The sequence below is a fragment of the Cricetulus griseus genome, assembly GCF_003668045.3.
Source record: "Cricetulus griseus strain 17A/GY chromosome 1 unlocalized genomic scaffold, alternate assembly CriGri-PICRH-1.0 chr1_0, whole genome shotgun sequence".
Taxonomy (NCBI): Eukaryota; Metazoa; Chordata; class Mammalia; order Rodentia; family Cricetidae; genus Cricetulus; species Cricetulus griseus.
The window spans coordinates 222,909,580-222,933,696 of NW_023276806.1; the positions used below are offsets into that span (position 1 = coordinate 222,909,580).

Consider the following 24,117-nt stretch of genomic DNA (forward strand, 5'->3'; position numbering starts at 1 on the left):
ATCTATCTATCTATCTATCTATCTATCTATCTATCTATCATCTATCCATCTACCTATCAATCTATGCACAATACTTAATGGAAGCTGTATTTATATTTATTGTATGCATAATACTAAGGAAAAAGAACAATAGAGACTAATATATGGAAGTAGAAGGAGGGCCTGGAGGTAGAGGTGGGGGGGGTGTTCTGTGAGTTGGGATATGATAATAGGGATAGAAGATTATAAAACAAAATTATATAAATGTATAAAATATCATAATTAAACCCAGTAGTTTATACAATAAATAAATGGAAAACGTTCTTTCTGCTTGTGAATCACAGCAAGAGAGACACAACTGATCTAAATAATTTTATTTGTTTTTCACTAGTTATGATTATTTTAATTTGTTCTTAATCTTCTATCAGTATTGGGCATTAGAGGAACCTAGGGGTCAAATGTTAAAAATGCTAGACCTTTGAAGCTCAGTGTTGGAAATTTCCTAAGATAAGTGTTCCACGGAAGCTGTTTGAAGAGTTAGATCCTTCAGGTCATATATTTCCACATCTGAGAAACAACAGAAAGCACTTCACAAATTCCCTATGGCTGTACCAACCAAACACTGCTTGAACAAAGCGTTTCCCTGGAAATGAAATGGGAACTGTTAAATAATGATAATGACCCATCACAAACCACTCTTTGTTTTTGATCATGACTGCTGGACACATAGCTTTCCTATATATATTGCATAAATAAATATTTTGTCTCCCTAAAGTCTGCACATATAAAACATGGAAGAAGTCTTTTAGGACCAGTTTGTACACAGTTCAAACAGCCATATTTATGTTTTTTTTTTTTTCTGATTTAGTGAACTAAAGGGACATGATTTCTTCCTAGAGTAGTTCCTTTGAGAGAGCGTTTCAGGTCTGTTTAAGCTGGTTAGCAAGTTCTGCCTCTGGATGGCTCTATATACCTGCATCCAGTGCACTAATGGAGGAAGCTCTGGGAAAAGCCTCATCCTTTGGCATCACTGTCCTACTGGGTCATCCTCCATTTCCCTTTCCTAGTACAGTCTCCTGTCATTCCATCTTCCCTCATGCCTGTGCTATGGCAATAGAAGCAAGAGTACCCTGCCTTCAAAACTTTAAGGTGGAGAGCAGATGAAGGAAGACACACAGTGGTGACTTCTGGCCTCCTTGCCTGTGAACACACACAGCGATAGTGGAGTACATAGGAAGCTTTGTAGTATGCGATGGTGTTGTGTGATGGGGAATTAGGAACAAAAGTAAGAACACCAAAGTTTGTAAAAATATAAGAGTTTCTCATGTTTTCTTCTACATGTTTTTCAGGCTGCACATGGAGATCTTTGATCTATTTAGAGTTGATCTGTATGCAGAGTGATTGATCTGAGTCAATTTTTATTCTTCTACATGGCTTCTAGTTTTCCCAGTACCATTTATTGAAGATGCTGTCTTTCCTCCAGTATGTAGTTTTGACTTCATTATCAAATATCAGATGGCTATAGCTTGGCACACTATATTTGGATCTTCTATTTTGTGCCATTGATCTACACGCGATAGTGTCAAGCTGTTTTTATGACTATAGTTCTGTAATTCAGCTCTAAGTCTGGTATAGGGATTTCTCTAACATGTTCTTTTTGCTCAGGATTCCTTTGGATATCTGGGACCTTTTGTGTTTCCATGAACAATCACTGAAGGTCCTTCCACTTTTTAATGTCTTCGTTAATCTTTCTTCAGAGATTTAAAAGTTTCATTATAGGGGCTTTTCTCCTCCTTGGTCAGACTTATTTCTAGATATTTTTGAGGCTATCATTAATTTGAGTGTTTCCAAGATCCCCTCAGCATGCATGTTATTGGTACACATGAAGAATAATGATAAATTGATTTGTTTTTGTTTTTGTTTTTTCAGGACAGGGTTTTTCTGTATTGCTTTGTAGCCTGTCCTGGAACTTGCTCTATAGACCAGGCTGGCCTCGAACTCACAGAGATCTGCCTGCCTCTGCCTCCTGAGTGCTGGGATTAAAGGCGTATATCACCAATACCCAATAATAAATTGATTTTTGTGGTCTGCCACTTTGCTGAAAGTGTCGGTCATTTCTAAAAGTTTTCTGGTGGGACTTTTGGAATTTCTTATATATAATATTAAACCATCTGCAAATAGGGATAGCTAGACTTCACCTTTCCCTATTTGTATCCCTTTAATTTTCTTCCCTTGTCTTACTTCTCTAGCTAGGGCTTCAATCACCATATTGAAAAGGAGTGTGGAGAATATACACCTTTGTCTCATTTCTGATTTTAACAGGGTTACTTTGATCTTTTCTCCATATAGGATGATGTCTCTCCCTCCAAGAGCCATATATCATCCAAGGAATGCTCCAGTGCTAGCCAAGCATGGTAAACCTTCCTTCAATTAGTTGGTTTGGAAAGTACAAGAGATTCCCAACACAATATAGGTTATTGTCAGTGCCCTTGATTGCCTCCAAAAACATGAAGGGAAGACCCTGTGATTGAGGAAACCACACAGTTTGGACAGATGACTTGGAGGGACTGACTTAGAAGTTTCCTCTGTGCAGATTTGCTCTGATGTCATCAGAAGGTGCTGTGCAAGCAGCCAAGAGCAAAAGCCATCAATAGTCCAATCTGGCTTTAAAGCCTATGAACCACAACAGGGACTACCCCAGCAAGCTATTTCCAGTGGTGCAACAATAGCACTTTTATCCTGAGGGAAATCAATAACTTCCTAATTGTACTGGAGTTTCAATACTCAACAAGAGGGGATTCATGCCTGGTATTATATACCTACCAAACCACCCATGATTGAAAATGTCATAGACTCTAGAGGAGAACTTACTGCTGACAATTTCCCAAACCAATATGATTTCTAACTGTATTCTAAATACTTACACTTACACCCAAAGACAAGGGGTAGCTCTCACCCCTCATTAAAGAATCTTTCTTTCAGAAGCAAGTGAAGACTATTCCAGAGATCCCTAGCTGGTCAACGTCCAGAAAATAAGTGGCCATAGGATGCTTATCCCCAATTGATGCATCTACGGCCCTTACAGGTAAGGCTTGGGAAACAGCTACAGAAAGGGAGAGGTACGATTCTAAAAGGCAGGGGACCAGGGTGTCTGCTGTGATGCAGTGTCTTCTACATATGACAGGGAGGCTGTACTCATTAAATCTAAACAATATGGCTGCCTAAACAGGACCTGCATAATCCCAACACCAACTGACATGTGGATGTAGAGGGGGGAGTTTCACAAGGTTTCACCCCTAGATGATTAGCTACAGGTAATTAATGGCTGCCTAGAGAAGGAAAATAAAACCAGTTTTCTCCAGAGATGCACTGCTATATAGATTATGAAATCCCAATTGGTGACCCCTAAACATATGAGCAACAATAATAAAATGAGGGAGTTAACTGTATTATTGTGTATTTGACACAATAATAATTGAAGAAGTTATGAATTTGAATAGAAGTTGGGAGAGCACAGGTAGACTTGGACAGGGGATCTGTGAGGTGGAAACGACGCCAACATAGTACTTATATATGACACTTAAAAATTAAATAAGAAAGAATTAAGCCCAGCAACATGGATTTTCTGGTAAAGGGAATACTTAGTAGTTGAGGTGCTAAGTAGTTGATTCTTCAACAATCATTTTAAACCTATGCTTCAATTTGTTGATATAATAATACATTTATTCCCATGCAGGAGGCCGGTGAATAATAGGACAAATTCCAGAAAATATCAGGTTAACATGCTACCAGCCAATAACAATTCTCAAGAAGGCGTACTACAAAAACATTAGTTATATTCTACTGCTGTGTTTTAAATATAAAATTTAATTCTTTCAAACTATATGCCTTCTTCGACATTTGACATGACCCTAACCTTTAGTTAAAAAAATGACTGTTGTAGAGCTCTAAAAAATTGACATAGAAATGTGCTTATAACATACTCTTATATGAAAATTGGGTTATAAAATTGTATGACTCACATAATCTCACTTTTGCAAATGCCATAAAGGAATAGAAAAGTATTTAGAAATGTAGGCACCAAATGGTAATTCAAATATATTGGAATACAGAATTATAGTTTTTAAAAAGTCCCTTTGGCTTCTTTTGATTTTAAATCATTTGACAACATGAAAACAGTATTTGTGTACTTTCAAAGTTACAATCTAATATTATCCACTTTCCTTTGCAAAGATTGGTGGCATTTTAAGCAACTCAATCTTATCTTTTTAACAAGCATTTAATCAGGACAATTAGTTAATCAAAATGCAGAGAACGAGATTTCATTTAAATCTAGACCCTAGAGGAATTTTAAATGAAACTGTTTCTCTACACTTCTAACTCTTAGAAACTCAAAAAAGTAGTGGTTAAACTCTACCATGGAATACGTTTTAAATCAGATGTAATTTTTTTCTATTAAAAATGGCTGGGGATGTGTAGCTCAGTTGGGGGTGTGCTTGTCTGGCATTCATCAGACCTGGGCTCCCATATTAACCAGGTCTCATAGCTCATGCTAGGATCCCAACATGCAGGATAACAATGCAGAAGATCACAAGTTCAAGGTCACAAGGTCGTTTTCTCTCACACATTGAGTTCTAGGCATACTTGGGCTATATGAAACTCTGTCTCAAACAAAAAGGCTGAAAATAATGGTGTGCTATTTTCAGAGTAAAATCCTCACAGGTCTTTAGCCAGCGTGTTCCAGTGTTAAACTAATGTATACAGGAAGCAGAACGCAGGACGAGCATAATTCACTGTTATAATTACACTCGACAGATATGCACCGCTTCTATTATTCATGGGCTCTGGTTGCACTCACCCAGAAAGTCTTCATAGAATACTAAACACCCACACTCTTCATGAGAAGTCATTTGGAATTCGCATCGGTTCTCATCAGAGGAATCAAATTCAAAGATGCAGAAAACCAAATTTGATCATTTTAACACTATCCACAAAGACAAGAAAAACAAGTAATTTCCTAAGAGGCCCCGAGTCTAGTTAGCTTCCCCTTCTGAGCTAACACTGATGTGTCAAGGGTCATTTCTTTAAAGAAAGCATCTTCTGACTGTCTTAGAGCTTCGCCTCTGTGATTTCCGGTTGCTTACGTGTGTCATGATTAACCTCCCTGACTTCTGTGACTTAACCTCTTCTGTCTCTGTAAAAATTCCCAAGCTCATGTTTATTTGCCTGCTGTCCCCGCAGCAGGGATGTGTCTGAAGCAAAGGGTGTGTCTTCTGGAAGCCTATTGAATTTCTTCAGGTGAGGCTCAGGCTCACCTTCTGGGTGTCCTTAGTGCCTATGACTTCTCAGTCTTCCTGAACTGGGTATCTCAGTTACCCTGCAGAGCTGTCGTCCAGGCAGGAGACGCATTTCAGTCCCCCAAATATTTAAGTAGGGACACATGACAAATTTTCACCAGTAGGCCAAGAGCGGAAGAATGTGTGCTACTCTGGGCTAATGTGGTTAAGAAAGGAGAATGCAACTGACTTTCTTCGCCTGCCAACTGGATTTGCCTGTTTCCAGGCACGAAGACACACGGAACCACATGGCACAAGGAGGCTGGGCTTCCAATTCACCATTTGGAATCTCTTCCTTGACCAGCCGGCACATGACAGCCATATAGATTCCCATCAAGCCGATGAAACCTGGGTGTTTGTTATAGCAACTTATTTTATTCCAAAACAAGAGCATCTCTTATTCCTAACCCTTTTATGACTTTATCAAATTTTCCCCATTTTTAAAGAGAAGTTACCTTCCAAAAATATTAGATTATCCTTCCCAGATATCCAGAATCTTGATAGTATGGAAGTGACACAATGATGCCTTATTTCCAATATCAAGTTTTAAATGAGAAATAACAATATTTAAAAAAATTGATGTTGTCATACTGTATTTGAATGGATGAGTAGGATTTGTTAGGCATCAGGCTGCTGAGCTTCCCTGTGCTTACAGGACTTTGCTCCGAATACCATAAGGACAAATACCAAAACTCCCCATACTGACAAGTGTGTTGAATACAAACTGAGGATTCAGAAACATGGAAAGCAATTTCTTTGCACTTCACCATTGCCATTCTAGATCAAATGGTGCCAGGCCCCAGGGCATGCCTCCATTTGGCCCTTGCAGTTTGGAGTCCAGTGTGTTTTATGTCTGACTATGGAGTGTTGTATACAGTGTTGTGTATGTAGAAAAACACAGTTTGTGTTCACCACACCCAACTCAGAAACTTCTAGGATTCTAAACTTCTAAATTATAACTTAGAAAGTACCTAAACTAGAAAATGAAAAAGAAAAATGATACTACGAATGTAATTGAGACAGAAAAGAATGAACTTTTCTTGAAACCTTCAGGAATATGCTTTAGCCCCGACCTTAGTTAACATGAAATGATGAAGAAAGCTGAGGCTGGGAACACAGTCCTATCTTACAGCCACTTTGGAGGCCAAGGCAAGGAGGGTTGACAGGTCAAGGCTACCTGGTAACTTTGAGAGACTCTGTCTCAAAAAGTAAAGAAGGGGCTTGTGCTGAAGTTTGGCAGAGTGCCTCTAGCCCATGAGGGATTCCTGATTTAACCTGAGATTCCAGGTAAGACTTTAATCTTTTTTCTCTCCTCTTGGGCCTGTTATTAAAAGTTACCTTTTAATATTAACAATGTGTTTTTACAAAAGACAAATTTTCCAACTTTGTCATTTCTGAAAACCCATTTCTAGGCTTTCTGCTTGACACCAGTTGTCTAATGTTTCCTTTTATGACTTTAATGACATAATGCTGTCCCGTGGCTTGCAAAAAGCTTCATGTCATTGTACTTACCCTTTTGAGATATTCTTGGTTTTGAGTTGTTTTAATCAATCTATGCCAGTCACCCACTGTGCTTAAATGAAGCTTAATTCCTGATTTCTTGTATCTTATTCTGTTTTATTTTTAAAACCAGTTTTGAATTAATTGGTCCCAAGCTTCATCCTTGGCTACCTCAGCTCCCCAGCATCACTAACACACACTGACTGGCCACAACACTAACTCTTCTCTTGAAATATTGAGCCTGCAGAGACAGTGCTATCTCTTAGAAAGGCAGATGGAAGGTCTCTGACCTTATTACATCTTAAAATTCATGTGCACTCTCATGCTTTTCTCACCATTTATTACTGAGTAATAATAACCCATTATTTTTCCTGTCTGTGCTTCAGATTGTGAGAATTCATGTCTGACTCGTCCTTTAGTAAGCCCCTGGTCTTCTCCCTGGTCATAGGCAGGCTGATGATAGCCAGCTATGTTTGTGTGTGTGTGTGTGTGTGTGTGTGTGTGTGTGTGTGTGTGTGTGTTCAATCTTGTTCCAAAGGGATGATCTTATGAGTAAATAATGGAGAAAACATTAAAATAAGAGCTACTGAGATGGAAGTAAAAACTATTTCTCTACATTAATGACACACAACTTCTACTCCCTCTAGACAGATGCTGTAGGAAGATATCATTAACAAGAATGCCCGATGTCTTCCAGGAAATGTACCAAACTGATTGTCTTACAGAATTTTTACATTTTTAGGAAAGTCAATGCTACCTTATTTCTATTTTGTCTTTTAAGGAAGCAAAGAAAATGGAAAAACTTCTGTATGATTAGGATTGACTAGTCATGAAAGAAAGGCTAATTTCAGAACAGTAAGCACACTGTCTCAGGAAGATGCTAGAGAATGCCAGTAGCTGGAGCTCGGTGAACTCAGGCATCCAGGGCAGGTGGGTAAGGAGCATGTGTGCAGTGCAAAGAAGGCTGAAGTTTGAAATTCAAGTTGTGGCCATCAAGTTTTCTGGGTTGAATGTGATCGTTCAAGGTATGAGAAACCATTAAGACTTATAAGGACTGCTGGGATCAGATTTGTAGAAACTGGGCTGCATTGGGGAAAGTGGATGTCAAGAGGAAGGTATTAGAGGAGGAAGACTCGTTATGAGACAATTTAAATCAAGAAGACAGGAATGTGAAGGGACAAAGTCATCCTGGGAGATAGAGAAAGGAGTTTGAAGTTTTATTACCTTTGCGTCTATTTTCTATTTTCCATCTACCTTTCTGCAATGAGATGGATGCGATGCTTTGTCTAGTATTGCTCTTGTGGGAAAGCTCCAGGAGCAATGACACTTTTCTATATCAAAATACAGTGTCCTATCAATATAAACTGTCTACCCAATATGGGGAAGTTAATAAAACCTAATGATCTCTTTGAATTTTCAAATATGGGTAATGAAGAAAACAATGGTGTTAGTGAGTAGGGAGCATAGGAAAAGGGTTTCGGGTAGAGACTGTGGACCTTTGCTTTGATGTGCTGAGCTCAAGTCCTTAGTGAAACATTCTCAGGGGTCATTAGTATCATTTATAACCAGGCACCAATGGTAGTCATTGGAATGTCTACAAAACATGTTATTAGTTCTGGAAAATCTCTCCTCTGGGCATCTCCAGGAGAGCTGAGAGTCACTGCATGAACAGTGAAGGCCACATTAATCATGAGTTCACTGAGGATTGAAGGTGAGAAGTGATATACCAAGCTGGTGGTCTCTGATGGTTCTGCAGAGTGGTGAATGCTGGAAGGGACCTTACTAATGGCCTAGTTTTATCTGACTTCACACATGAACATGACATGAACATGACATGGACTGGTCAGCTGAGAATCCTGTTTTATTGTTTTCTTTCTTATTTAGAAAGTCAAGTGTTTCATTAACATGTTGTCCTTTGAGATTATTCTCACAGCAAGAGTTCTCTTTTAGTTCACTAAAACACACAAACGTCAGTGTCAAGCTGGATACATATTTCCATATGTCTTCATTCGTTGGATAAAGAATATTATTGAGTACTTGGGGATGGTCCCTCTCTTGACTTTGATCTCTGTTGATTATTCTGGCTTATTCTTGAGTTCTACATGATCACACACACACACACACACACACACACACACACACACACACACACACACACACACATCCCATAATGTATGTATAATGAAATAGCATAGGAAATTCTATTTCTTCACATTTATATATTTACTGTTCTAAAACACCTTTAATTTGAACAAATGAGTAACCATAGACTTATAGGAGTATTCTAAGGTATCATGGAGTAAAGTCTCAGGAACCTGTTTCCTGTGTGTCACCTTCTAGAGCAGAAATTAGGCTCCAGAAGGGGGACAAGCTATCACTTCTGGTATGACTAGTAGAAACCCATCCGTGGATACTCAAGAGTCTAGAATCAGAGGCAGAGACAAATAAATTGTTACCAAGGAGGTGACTGATTTTCAAAGGAAGAATCCCCTCTTGCAGTGTGGAGGCAAGCAAAAGCAGCCTACTATCTCATGACAGAAGAGAGAGGGTGAGAGTGACATGGGTTGCCACATGAGGCTGCCAAAGAGCTGGGCTGTCTTCTGAAGTTGCCTGTGAAGTATGGGGAAAGAATTCAAGACCACAAATTCTGCAGAGAGGTAATTCTATATGACCAATTTAGGAGGAATCTCCAGACTTGTCTGGAAAATTCCAGACTAGCAGGCATGGGTGGAGCCTAAGGTAACAAGAAAAATTTCATATCAAGAGGACAATTTATTCTGAAATTTATCGTTGTCATCCCAACATGCCTAAGTCATATGTGAAAAGAACTCTCTTGTTAGCTCAAAATAGTGAAGATGCCAGCCCAGATTACTATATCCAGCAAAGCTTTCATTCACCATAGATGGAGAAAACAAGATATTCCATGACAAAACCAGATTTAAACAATACCTATCCACAAATGGAGCCTCACACAAAGCACTACAAGGAAAACTCTAATCCAAGGAAGTTAGCTACTCTTTTTATGAGACTATGGTTACCCTGACACCCAAATCACACAAAGACACAACTAAGAGATTTACAGACCAATCTCCCCCATGAACAATGATGCAAAAATACTCAATAAAATTCTAGCAAACTAAATCCAAGAACACATCAGAAAAATCATCCACCATGACCAAGTAGGCTTTATCATCCAAGAAATTCAGGGATGGTTCAACATATGAAAATCCATCAATGTAATCCACTATATAAACAAACTGAAAGAAAAAGTCCCCACATGTTCATCTCATTAGATGCTGAAAAAGTCTTTGACAAAATTCAACACCCCTTCATGATAAAGATCTTGGAGAGAGTAGGGATACAAGGAACATACCTAAACATAATAAAAGTAATACTCAGCAAGCCAGCAGCCAACATCAAACTAAATGGAGAGAAACTCAAAGCGATTTCACTGAAGTCAGGAACAAGACAAGGCTATCTACTCTCTCCTTATCTATCCTATATAGAACTGAAGTTCTAGATAAGGCAATAAGATAAGAAAAGGAGATCAAGAGGATACAAATTAGAAAAGATGTCAAAAATTCACTATTTGCTGATGATATGATAGTATACACAACTGACCCAAAAAAATCTGTCAGGGAACTACCACAACTAATAAACAACTTAAGCAATATAGCAGCATACAATATTACCCCTCCCCCAAATCAGTATCTTCAGTAGCTTTCCTATATACAGATGATAAATAGGCTGAGAAAGAAATCAGAGAAACAATACCGTTTACAATAGCTACAAATATAAAACATCTTGGGGCAACTCTAACCAACAAGTGAAAGACCTGTATGACAAGAACTTTAAGTATTTGAAGAAAGAAATTGAAGAAGAAATCAGAAAGTGAAAAGAACTCCCATGTTCTTGGATAGGTAAGATTAACATAGTAAAAATGGCAGTCCTATCAAAGGCAATCTACAGATTCAATGCAGTCCCCATTAAAAGCCCAGCAAAAATTTTCACAGACCTTGAAAGGACAATATTTAACTTTATATGGAAAAGCAAAAAAAAAAAAAAACCTGGATAGTCAAAACAATAAAGGAACTTTTGGAGGCATCACCATCCTTAACTTCAAACTCTACTATAGAGCTACAGTAATGAAAAAAGCTTGGCAATGACACAAAAACAGACAGGTAAAACACTGGAATTGAATTGAAAACCCTGATATTAGCCCACACACTTACTGATACCTGATTTTTGACAAAGAAGCTAAATTATACAAAGGAAAAAAAAGAAAGCGTCTTCAGCAAATGTTGCTAGCATAACTGGCTGTCAACATGTAGAAAATTGCAGATAGATCCATATCTATTGACATGCACAAAAATCAAGTCCAAATGGATCAAAGACCTCAACATAAAACCAACCACATTGAACCTCATAGAAGAGAAATTGGTAAATAGCCATGAATTCATTGGCACAGGAGACCACTTCCTGAACATAACGCAGTAGCACAGACACTGAGAACAACAATGAATAAATGGGACCTCCTGAAATTGAGAAGCTTCTGTAAAGCAAAGAATATGTTCAACAAGACAAAATGCCAGCCTACAGAATGAGAAAAGGTCTGTACCAACTCCACATCTGACAGACGACTTATCTCCAAAATATACAAAGAACTCAAGTAACTCGACATCGAAAGACCAAATAATTCGATAAATGAGTGGGGTCCAGATCTAAAGGAAAATTCTCAACAGAGGAATCTCAAATGGCTGAAAGACACTTAAGGAAATGCTCAACATCCTTAGTCATTAGAGAAATGCAAATCAAAACAGCTCTGAGATACCATCTTACTCCTGTTAGAATGGCCAAGATAAAGATTCTGATGACAGCTTATGCTGGAGGAGATGTAGAGAAAGGGGAACTGTCCTCCATTGCTGGTGGGAGTGCAAACTTGTACAGCCACTTTGGAAATCAGTATGGCAGTTCCTTAGCAATTTGGGAATCAATCTACCTCAAGACCCAGAAATACCACTTTTGGGCATATACCCAAAGGATGCACACTCACACCACAGGGACACTTGCTCAATGATGTTCATAGCAGTATTATTTGTAATAGCCAGAACCTGGAAATAACCTAAATGCCTCTCAACTGAAGAATGGATAAGTAAAATGTGGCACATTTACACAATGGAACACTACTCAGCGGTAAAAAAAAAAAAAATGACATCTTGAAATTTGCAGGCAAATAGAAGGATCTAGAGGAAGCTAAAATGAATGAGGTAACCCAGACCCAGAAAGAGAAATATAATATGTAATCACTCATAAGTGGATATTAGACATAAAGAAAAGAACAACCAGCCTATAGACCACAACTCCAGAGAACCTAGGTAACAAAGAGAGACATAACATGGATCCACCTAGGAAGGGGAAAAATGCAAGACCTCCTGAGTAAATTGGGAGCATGGGGAATATTGAGTAGGGTAGAAGGGGAGAAGGGAGAAGGGAAGGGAGTGCAGAAAAATGTATATATAGCGCAGTAAAAATTTATAAAAAATAATGTAAAACATTTTCAACTGTTGTGAGTAAATATTTATATGTTTAAAACTTTTTGAAAGGGCAATTCTTTTCTTATACATAGTAATGGCCAGCCTAGAGCTCCTCTTCACATTTTGAATCTAGACTACAAAATGAAGCCATAACTAAACTCACAAAGAAATAATAATGCTCAAATTCATCCTAAACTCATTTCCATAGTCCTGGTTGTCTTGAATAGTTAAAAGGAAGAATCCAGGTGCAGACACCTGGCTTTTATTAATAAAAACTCATAGTATTTTTAAGAAGCATCCCAAGTAACACCACACTGCCTACAGCCTGGTTAAGTGGAATTTCACATTTCTTGCTGTTACACGCATGAAGCTCTTTTAAACATCAAAAAATTGCTCCCATTCTGAAGTAGTGGTAGATAAATTGCCATTAATTTACTGCTTCTGATTCATCGAGTTCTACATATTGCAGAGTAATTTTGTCTGTGACTTCCTAGAGCACCTGTGCTGCAGAAGGCTGCATGCTTGGAATGAGCAGTTTTCTTTAATACCCTTTCCTAAGATTAGTGGGACATTAGAGTGCTGCCTCCACACCTTTTGAGTAAATATGTCTGCTAAAGGCAGATATTTTCTCTGACTCACCCTGACATCTGGAAAAAAAAAAACCCTCAAACTTAGTCAACATGGGAGCTTATTCGAAAGTTTTACCATAGTTTCTGATTGCTGCATATGTGAATGTCTCCTGTTCAATAATCATTCCCCTGGGAAATCTCATCTCTTTCATAAACTTCCCTTGAAATCTCTTTTAAATATGTTCTTTTGCCTTACGGAAAAAAAGACTTTTGTTCCTAAGAAGCACTTCTTTCTACTCACTATAGTTAGGCCACCTTAACTGGATCCTAGGCCAGTCCCAGGGTCCATATCCCGGAGCCAGGAAACAGTTGACCTACTCTTCCTTCCCCTGTGCCCTTCCTATTCTATGGCCCACATTCAGCAATGCTTTGTCCTAGACACATCTCTGACTTCTCAGGGATGTCCTCATTGGAGCACCAGGATTACCTCACAACTACTGTGTTCCTTTCTCTCACCATTAGAGACCGGTGATGCTGGGTAACAGTGATGCTGAGGACTCCAACATTTGATAGTTCCTGGGTCCCAACCTTCTCCACCACCTTTACACACACACATTTCATTCATTCCATTAGCATGGTCAGAAGCCATTGTATCTAACATGAGCTGCACAGCCAAGAGGAGCCCTTGTAAGCACCTGAACCATGGCAATTGGTCAATCAAAGTATGAGCTAGATAATACACTCACAAGCTCAGCTTTCTTCCGGCATTTCATTATAAAATACGAACCAATATATCTGGTTTCTATTCATTGTTCTGATGAATTCTGGTCTGCTCATTACACCCCAGCTCCCTACAACTTTCATTTTAAAGCCAAGCCCAGTCCTGCCCCAGAAAAGAGAGCACTGAGCACTAAACTTGCAAACCTTCTAGCTCTCACACTGCACTCCCCATACACAGGACACTTTTCGCCACTCTGCTTCCTTCTGAGTCTCTAGGCTCAGTCCCCAGTATTTTCATTCCTTTGGTGTTATCCTGAACCGCCCTTCCTTTCCAGATTCTTGTTTTCCTCTCATCTTTACCTTATCGACTCCTGCTCATCCATCAAAATTTAATTAAAGCATTACATTCCCTGGGAAGAGCCTGTCACTCCACTTCAGCTTTAATATTCTCCATCAGCACACGCAGGCAGTCTGTCTGTTGAGGGAAGTGAGGGCTGCCAAGGTCACAGTGATAACTCAGGGGCAAAAGGTTGAGGCCAAGACCTAGCTCTGCACTTCCTAGCTGTGTGAGCATCCTCACCTTATGCCTCAGTTTCCTTATTTGTAAAGTGGATGTGTGAACGCCATGTTCACTTTGGCGGGTTATTAGGATGGGGGATGATTTGTATAGAGAGTCTGAAACAAGGCCTGAGGCAAAATGACCCAAGAAGGCTGAGTTGGCCTGTTAATAACCGACCACCAATTTACTTGTCTACTTTCCAAATGGCCATATCTGTGGGGGGAAGAAAGTGATTTTGAGCATGTTCCCCCAGCACCTATCACAATACCAGAAGCCTAGTAAACATCCGGGAAAAACTCACTGAATGAATGAATAAACATTAAATAGTAAGTGAGAAACAGTCAAAATTGTACCTTAAAATATGCTAATGAGTAAGATGGCTCTGATTTTATCTTGTGTTTTTCTACTTTCTAAAAGGATGTTGATGACATCTCGTTAACTTGTGGTACACAAGCTCACTGTTCTCTGAGTCAAGAATCCTCTACTCTTGACAGAAGGGCACAATGTAGTTAATTAACGGGACTGCTATTCTGGAAAGCAACATGTAGGCATGCACTGTGACAAAATTCCTCTGAGATGCACGCAGAGAAACAAAATTTAAATTCCTATCAGAAAGCCCTAACAAACTAAACGGGGGGGGGGGGGAGAAGAGAGTGTTTAAACAAAGTTGCTTGCAGCAAACACTTTTCCTCAGCCCCTGGCAGTCAGCTACTGAAGGATTCTTAACCCACTACCCAGAAATCTGACACAGAAAAGTCAAAATGAATAAACTGTGATTAGTGAAGTGCTAGCAAGTGTCAACCATGCCAGGTTTTTCCATCTCACAGTTTCTTTTCTTCTCCACTGTTTAAACTTTTACAAAATAACAATACCTAGAACATTCTCAAACTCTCCTAGGCCCAAAGTCACTGCATCCTGTTGCTGAGATGCCAATGGTTATTTTCATGGTAGTGGGACACACCTTTCCTACAGCTACTCACTAGGATTGTCAACTCTGTAAACACCCCCTTCCCAAGAAATTTTTCATGTAATGTTTAAGATACTCAATCCCTTCCTTGGGAGATACCTTTCTACCTTGTCTGTCTCAATCTGCATCCTTGACAAATAGCTGATATGATACATTTGATGGTTAATCTTCATTGTTAGCTTGACTGGATTAAGTGGAGTGCACCTGTGTGTGTCTGATAAGGTTCCAGAGACAATTAGATCCTGGGGGCTCTGAACTAATGAATGCATCAATCCCCTGATGGATTGTAATTTGATGGCACTGTTGGGTGGGGCCTTGCAGAAGAACCTAGGCGACCTTTGGGGCTCTATGTTGCACTGATACCTTTCTGAATGACCTTTCTCTTCTTTCAGGTCATCTCTCAAGTCAACAGCTTTCAGGACACAGAATCTTTCTGCTGAGATATTCTGCCCAAGTGTATGGGGTCATCTGACCATACACTAACTCTTCGAAATCTTGAGCTGAGATTAAATAATTCCCCTTTTAAGTTGTCCTCAGGTATTTCAGTCACTTTTACTTTTTTTTGTCAAAACAGTTGCGTGAAATCTGTGAGAACTTACATATTCAAGATGCCTTGGCTCAGCCTTTTACCAGGCTGAAACATAATCAGCCCAAGTAAACTAGTTTGCACCTCAATTTCTCTTAAGGGTTGGCAGCTTTGCAGAAGCACTTCCTACTAACTTTAATTATGTTTCTCTCCTGTACACAAGTCTGCCATGCCGCATGGTGTACAATGCACCAAGGTCCCTTTGAAATCTAATGGAGATACACACACAAACTGATGGTTTCTACTATCTGCCAGTCAGGGGTCTTTAAAAAGTATTTTCACTTTTACTGGTTTATAGGAGGTACAGGAGGCTCTAGAAGAGACTGTCCCAACTCTTCATCTTAGAGATTCTGTATGTCTTCACCCCGTATAAACTATATGACAGAAAAGATCAGTGGTACTGCAAAATGGAGGTTGTAATTCACCTTCTACTATGCTTTTCATATTGTAGAAAGACCTACAAGGAAGGAGCCTCAGAGCAGTAGGTGAAGCTTTAGGCTCATAATCCACACACCTACAAGGCTTTGAAAGCCTCTCTGAAGATTTTCCTCAATAAGAAATAAATGAAATTCTTTGATGCATGTGGAAAGCCAAGACACCTGCTCTCTCTGAACTCAATTTCTCCTCCCTTCCTACCCAGACACGACTCTACCAAATACAAGCAGGGAAAGCAGTTAGAGAATCCCAGTAACATTATAGAAAAGTATGGAACTTTTCAAATATAGAGCTGTCCATTTTTAGGCCATGGGATATTTCTAATATGCCATCTAACTAACATGGAAGAAAGAACATAGCTGATTAAATTAATTTTAACCAAAGGAAATGAAAAATCCTATTTTAATAATTATGAGCCCTGATTCAGTGGAGAGGGCATTTTAATCAATAAATTAATTAGTTTTAATTCTAGGGACAGACTGTTTTAAGTCTTCTTTTTAATCAGATCTTGCCCATGGTGAAAACTTCAAGTTGCCCAGGTCTATTGCAGAGACAATAGAATCTGGGGTTAAAGAAAGGTGACGAGTTTGCATAGCAAGGTCTGGACCAGTGAGGAAGATGAAAAGGAGGCCTGCAGTTGAATATGAGATAACTAAGCTAGACAGATAAGGGAAGGGACAAGGATCTTGGCCAGTGATGGCAGACCAGTTGTTTGCTTCTCCAAAGTCCCCAGGGACATATTTAATTTATTATCATCCTGTCTTAATTTTTGCTTCTAATGAAGCTGATTGCAACAAACTCAACTATCAGTAAGGATGGCTTCTAACAATGGGCTTCTGTTTAGGAGACTACCTCAGATCACTAGCTAGAAATGCAGCAATCAAGAAAGACTGCAACTACATCATGGTGGCTGGGGTAGCATTCATTCTCAGCCATGGTAAAAAAAACTATAGCAGACTGTGTAAATATGAGAATAAAGAAAGCATAGAATAATGAACAACTCCTGAGGTATCTGCAAGTCTGAGGGTAGTGACACTGACAAAATGACTAACAGCTATTGAGATTCAAGGTTTATAACTAACAAGGCTGGAGGAAGAGACGAACAGTACATGAACAACACGGGACCGTTTCCATGGCTGATCCAGGGGGACAGCATAGAGTATGGGCCTCCATTGACTCAGTCACCGCAGCCCAGAAAAGTAGCCAGCCCAGTAGACAGCACTTCAGCCTTTGTCTAGCATCTGCCATGGCCCTGTGAAATCCCCTGGACAAAGGAACTTGACAGTCTTTTCCTCTCTTAAACCTCTCTTCCTCTCAGGTCCTTCTGTCACTTCCCCTCAATTTCTTACTGCTCTGTGATTTGTAGTGAAGTTTTCTTCTGCTGCTCATTCTCCCATGAGGAGTGAATATCTTTAACCTTCCTTGGTGTGAGACAATGGATTTGGATCCACTGTCTCATGATTATTTTTGAGACAACCAAGTGTCTGGTGCCTCAGGACCTTGGTTCCAGCACAACTGGGTTGAGAAAGACCCTGTCATACCTGAAAAATGCTGCATTACAATGAACAACCTTGGGAAGATAATTCTGGTACTTACTGGACACTGAAATACATTCTCCACAAATATCTGCCTCCCCCCACCCCCGGGCCATTTTCAGAATAGTCTCCCAAAATTAACACCATAATTTTATATTTCAGAAAATTGGGATCCATAGAGATTAAATAATTCAATCCCAAAATTTGGGTTTGAACCTGAGACTCTTCGACACCCTTACCCATTTTTGCTTTGTCACAATATCATTTACAAAGAAAACCCAGTGGGATTTCAGTGGGAAAAAGTGTATGTGAGATTATCTTTTTAAAATGGCACATTGCATATTTATAAGTACAAAAAGAGAAAAACCTCAGATATACTGGGAAATAGATCTGGGCTTATTCTTGGAACAGAAGCATGAGCTAACAGTAGGACAGAGGACAGAGAGGGCAAGGGTAAAGGGTGAAGCTGATCTGACATACTCAAGTTAGTGCAGGGGGTGAAGCCCGTCTGACATACTCAGCAGGGGCCTGAGATCTCAGAAGACTGGGCTCAGAGTCTCCCACATGATCTTGACTTATTTTAACATATAGAAGAGCCTGGCAAGTAACCATTTAGCCTGGAGGTCTGTGTATTATAACTTCCCAAATCTGAACTTGGGCCCTGAGGCTACAAGAGCCTTGGTGAGGCAAGAATTGTTTGTGGATTTGCCTGGCCTGTCTTCTCATGGAAGCAGTCCCAAAGTAGAGCTCCATATGGTTGGTGGATTCAAGGACAACTGGACCTGACTCTGAATTCTATGCCCTTGGCTAAACAAATTAAGATCATACACTTTTTTGGAAGGTGTGGATGTGGAACTTCATTGAGAAAAGTGTACAACGGTGTTTTGTTTCATCAGATAGCTGATCTATGGCTGCCTCAGCCACACTGAGAGCTTTATATCTTCTTTCTACTTTCCCCCATGTTGGTCCATCTACTCTCGGCATTCAGATCAGCTTACACACCTCTGTCTACTCTTGACCTACTGCCCTGGAGAGCATCAAACAAGGAACATTATTGAGTGCCCTCCTACCATTAGAAGAGCAGTGTTTCCTCGCCTTCTTTGCCAGCTCTCTTGAGACATTTCTGTAACCAGAGAGGCCACTAGCATGTTGATAGAAAATAAGTACTCACACTTCAACTCCAGCTTGATGAAGTCTGTGTTCCCAAGATTTTCCAGAAACACTCCCCGAGGGATTAACGTCTTGAAGTAGAAAGAGATGTCAGCACTGGTTTCTCCTTGGAAGGTAGAGAAGTGCAGGTAGGACGATGGATTTGGGAAGGAGGCGGCATTCCAGTAATTTCCTGTGGGATGAAGAGAGAAGACAAGATAATTTATACCTTGATGAGGGCAATTATGTAAAAGACCCAGTTCTTGAGTTTAATAAGCCTTTCTGGGCAATAACCATGCTTCCCTAAACAATTGCCAAGGGAGCAGAGAGTCTTCAGTGGGGCTGCCTTCAAGTTGTACAGAGACCTCCAGGTTTGAAATATTAAAATTTACATGTGAGAGAGGCCAGTTTGCAGAGCAAGTCTGAAACCTTCCTTTCCTGGGGCTTCATCTTAAGAGCAGAACATGCACAGGGCGTGAGAAAGTCTGTGAAATACAAATGGGAGAGGTGAGGACTATGAAGATCCTAGAAGAGCCATACAACCTAGGCAGCTCTTCCCTCAGCTCACTAACCCACTCTCATTTCTAGGGCTGCTTTACTTCTCTTAATAAACTGTCTCTGTTTCTGTTTCTGACCACGAGGAGCTGGTGTAATCTTTGGTCCTGGGACACTAAAGCCTGTAATCAGATGCAGTCTGAACTCACACAGGTGATCTCAGTCAATCAGTACCATGAAATCCTGGGAAGGCACGATCCATCCTTTCCAACCACTGCCTGGCAGAGTGGCCAGTGTCCCAAGAAGAACAATTTACTAGGCATAAGAAGACTCCAAACCAACTTACTCCCATTCCATCAGGACAAATGGATCAAGAAGTTAAAATGGGACCCATAACCTGACTTGCAACTTGATCGCCTGTGAAGACTCCTTTCTAATGTGTGCATTTTACCATCCCAGGTTAAGACCAGATTAAGATCAAAATATGTAGATGTGTTTTCCAGAAGTTACTAAAGCCATGAGCTTTAACGCTAATTCTCCAATCTGTTTTCATTGTGTATGCTGTCCTGTAGTCTGAAGAGCACCACAGATGAGCTGAGCTTCCTTCATTAGTTTATACTCACACATAAACTTCACTTTCTTTCCTTTAATGGAAACCGTGTATATATGCAACATTAAATCCAATTACTATTCTTTAACGAAGGTAACTTTATGTTGGCACTGTTATACTTAAGCTATATTTTAAAATTAAACACGCAGTATTATTCTACTCAGATATTAAATTACCTTCTTACTTCACTTAGGCTATTTGTTTTTGTAGGCAACTAGGATGTAGTGACATCCAGATAAGTGCATGGAATATTTAAAGTTAAATGCATTATAGATAGGCACATTAAAATTTTAATGAGTTTATGTGAGCCACCTCAGTGATTTCTCAATAAAGCAACAACAGACTGTAAGTGGCTTAATGCAACTAGTTGGGGAGGGAAAGAAGAGAAACTTACATGTTCATGGAAAGGAAAAAGAGATAACACAGCTAATTTTCATTATCCCTTGGCTAGTTTCAGTACTTTAGTAGATATCAAAATCTGAGAATGAAGATCCCTTAAATAAAATTCTGATATATTTGCTTATAATTTATGCACATCCTTCTGTATACATGAAACCATCTCCAGATTATTGGTAATATCTATACAATGGGAAGGCTGTGACACAGTTGTCATACTGGATTGTTTAGAGAATAACAACAGGGTAAAGTTTGTTCCTAAATGGGGTCAATTCTTTCATTTCAGCTTTATGTGTGTTCTGAAGGCTGGAAGGCTGAATTAAGGTTGCCAGGCTTGCATGACACTTGCTGAGTCTTCTCGCTGGCCTCACCTTTTTGAAAAGGCTCTCACTGTGCTGAAGATCAATGAGTAAGCCGTGCTGGCTGGCCAGTGAGCCCAAGTGATTCTGTTTAGGCTTCCCCAGCACTGGGGTTACAAATGTATTTGTTTAGGTCCAGGGGATTGAACTCAGGTCTTCAAGCTTGGATGGAAAGGTCTTTACTAACTGGGCCATAGTCCCAGCTTCTAAAAATTATTTTTGAAATGCAATCCAGCTGCCAAATTCATACATACAGCCAAAGGTCAGTTGATAATTTCTGATTAGTTAAGCTTGAGTTTTGCCATACTGTTCACATTGAATTGGGTTGTGGTTTGTTAAGAATTTATACATATTGGTAAGGGGTTGGATGGAAAATGTAAAACAGTTCCAAGCATTTCTTATTCTTTGGAGTTGTCTCAGAATAATGGTCTCGCTTTTGACTATTTTAGTAGATAATATATAACTGATAAGTCTGTGAAAATATGTCTGTAGGTGTCTCCACTAGAATAAAAGGGAGGGTTAAGGATGTAGCTCAGTTAGTAGAGTGTGATCCTTAGCAATGCATAGCCAGCAATAGTGGTACATGCCTGTAACTCTGGAAGCGGAGGCAGGAGGATCAGAAGTTTGAGATCATTCTTGGCTCTCGGGAGAAAGACAGTGCAGCCTGGGCTCCTTGAGACCCTAACTCAAAAAAAAAAATGCTGTGGGTAGGGATAGATTGTTCTTAGGGTATCTGAAGGTCTCAGTGCAGTTTTACTTTATTGTGTTTTAACTGTTCATAGCTTTCAGTGGGATAATATGCTCATTTCTAGGAAAAGGAGCATGATAGTAGGTAGGACAATATTGGAAAAAGAAAGGAACTTTACTGACCCTGATGTTAATGCTGTTATCCAGAGGCTGAGCCTCCTTCCTGGGTCCACATCTGATGTTCATGTAAGGAGAGAGGGCACTGTCCTGGCTGCCAGGAAGCCTAGTACTTCTTGGAGAAAAACCTAAAGCAAATGAGCAGCTGCCTTGCCCATCTGGAACTCCAGAGCTGGAGTTCGTGAAGACGCATTTCCTGAGTGCAGCAGGATTCTGCTGGTCCTTTAACAACCTAAGAGTCTGCCAGGGTCCAGGCCCCTGTGCTTCTCCAGCCTTATGCAGAACAATTCTGTCTCTTTAGGTTGAATCCCCAGGACAGGAATGTAATTAATGTTTTCAAGTTTCAATCCAATCAAGTACATTCTTATTATCTGAGGTGGCGATGCATTAACAGAAGGATGGTTGTCTGAAGTGATTCTAGGAAAACGAAAGCTAAAAGGAAAACTTGTCAGTATTTATTTGAGGTCCAGGTCTAGTTATTCCGACAGGAATGTACCCAGAGACGAGCAGAGCAGTTTAATCAGTTCTTCTTGTTTGATGAAACATCTCTACAGACGGCAATTCCATTTGTTCTAATTCTGTGCTCACTAAGCAACTTCAATCTATTTTGGTCTCTTGAACGGGCTTATTCTTAGGGAAACCATGCCTTGTACTAAGGGTGTTTACTAGGATCCTGGAAATGTCTGGATTGTCACACACTGCTACCTTTGCTACTTGTGAATATCCCAGATCTCTGGATGAATTCATGAAATCCAGACTCTTCATTAGCGGTAGGAAGGCCTTTGCTCTGGCCTGGCCTGGTGAGATCACAGTTGTGTTGACTCTGGAATTGGGGGGAGGCAGAGGATATTCCGACTCATTTATCTCAAAGAGCCCTTCCATTTATTGTTTATTTTTTAAAAAGTATTTTATTATTAGTGTGTATTTAGTATATTAGTGTGTGTTTGTACAGGTGCACACCTTCTATAGTATAGGAAGTCAGAAGATGACCTTTGAGAATCAGTATTCTTCCACTATGGGATCTGGGGATTGAATTCAATTCATCAGGCTTACTCAACAAACACTTTACCCCTGAGCCATCATGCTGGTTTACTGTCCTTCCTTTTATGTGTCTGCTTTAGTTATAATGTATCACACACACACACACACACACACACACACACACACACACACACACACACACACACAGTATCAACAAGAACAAACAGGCAACCTTGCTCAGTGTGTTAACCTTCTTTTCTTTTAAAAAAAGATATTATTTTTATTTTAGGTGTAGGAGTATTTTGCCTGCATGCATTTTTGTGTGCCACATGATTTTGCTTGGTGCTTGCAAAAGCAGAGGACGGTGTTAGATCTCTTGGAACTGGAGTGACAGACAGTTGTGAGCTGCCATGTGGGTGCTGGGAATCAAACCCAGATCCTCTGGAGAGCAACCAGTGTTGCTCATAGTGGCAGAACCCCTTTTCCAGCTTGTGAGCTCACTGCTAGTGAGTACAGACAAAGGAATAGGTTAGAATGATGGTGCTCCAGACCCTGATGACCTTTTCTGAGTCTTGTCTGCAAAGTCTGTGGACCAGACTCTGGGACTCTGAGTTATAACAAATAATGCAAGAAAGAGTTCTTTCCAATGTGCATTGCATTCCACCATGCAGGGAGCTGATAGCATTATTACTGTTTGTTTATATTGTTCCTAGCTGACCATAAGCTCCATGAAAGCTGGGATGAAACCATTTCATCTCCATGACCTTTGGCCTCAGCATATAGTCAGTACTCTACAAATAATTGGGAAATAAATGAGTAAGTGATTAGTTACTTCTCATGTATATCTAGTTTTAATTCCATATGCAAACACTTCATGGGTCAAAATGTGGTTTATGTGTACCCTGAGTATTAAAGATGCTAAATAAATATCAATAAAGGCTAATGCTGCTTTAACACCTGCAGATAACCAGACAGTGATTCTACCAGCACACCATAATTTTCCTCATTCGTGACTTTATTTCTATTATTCCCCATAGACTTCATTGAACAACGCCAAGCATTTGCAAGAATGATGGTCTCATAACCTCAAGGCAATTGAATTAGCTGCAATTTGTACTTGCTATCAAGGTCAGTGCTATGGAGGGGAAAAACACATGGCATGGGAATACCAAGTCAGAATAACTGAGTCTCTGGATGGCAAGGACTGAGTGACAGCAGGTGGCCGGGACTGGGCCAGCATAGACAGGCAGAAGGGGGAAAAGTTGGAAATCAAGAGGGAAAGTGTGATACAGAATAGAAATGAGTGTGTGAGACTAGAAGGGTCAGTCAACAGTAACAGGATAATGAGGTGGGTGGTGGGTGGAGAGGTTAGGGATGCAGCCCTGAGCTAGAGCAATTGTCCTCAGAGGCGTGCCACAAAGGTTGGCACGGCATTGAGAGCTCTTTAAGCTTGAAAATGAGTCCATCATGGGAGAAGCTTTTTTTTTTTTAAATAAATAGACTCCAGGCCAGGCTTATCATATGTGTCCAGTGGAAGCAGGAT

At 39.9% G+C, this 24,117-nt stretch overlaps 1 protein-coding gene across 1 annotated transcript in view; it reads right to left on the reverse strand.

Annotated features, from left to right (window-relative positions):
• The window catches only part of Cntnap2 (contactin associated protein 2), a 1,481,094-nt gene that overhangs the window by 250,909 nt on the left and 1,206,068 nt on the right, over positions 1-24,117 (reverse strand). Inside the window, exon 16 of the mRNA XM_035451404.1 lies at positions 18,892-19,062. Within this exon, the coding sequence (XP_035307295.1) occupies positions 18,892-19,062 (171 nt within the window). The remainder of the gene's footprint in view (positions 1-18,891; positions 19,063-24,117) is intronic.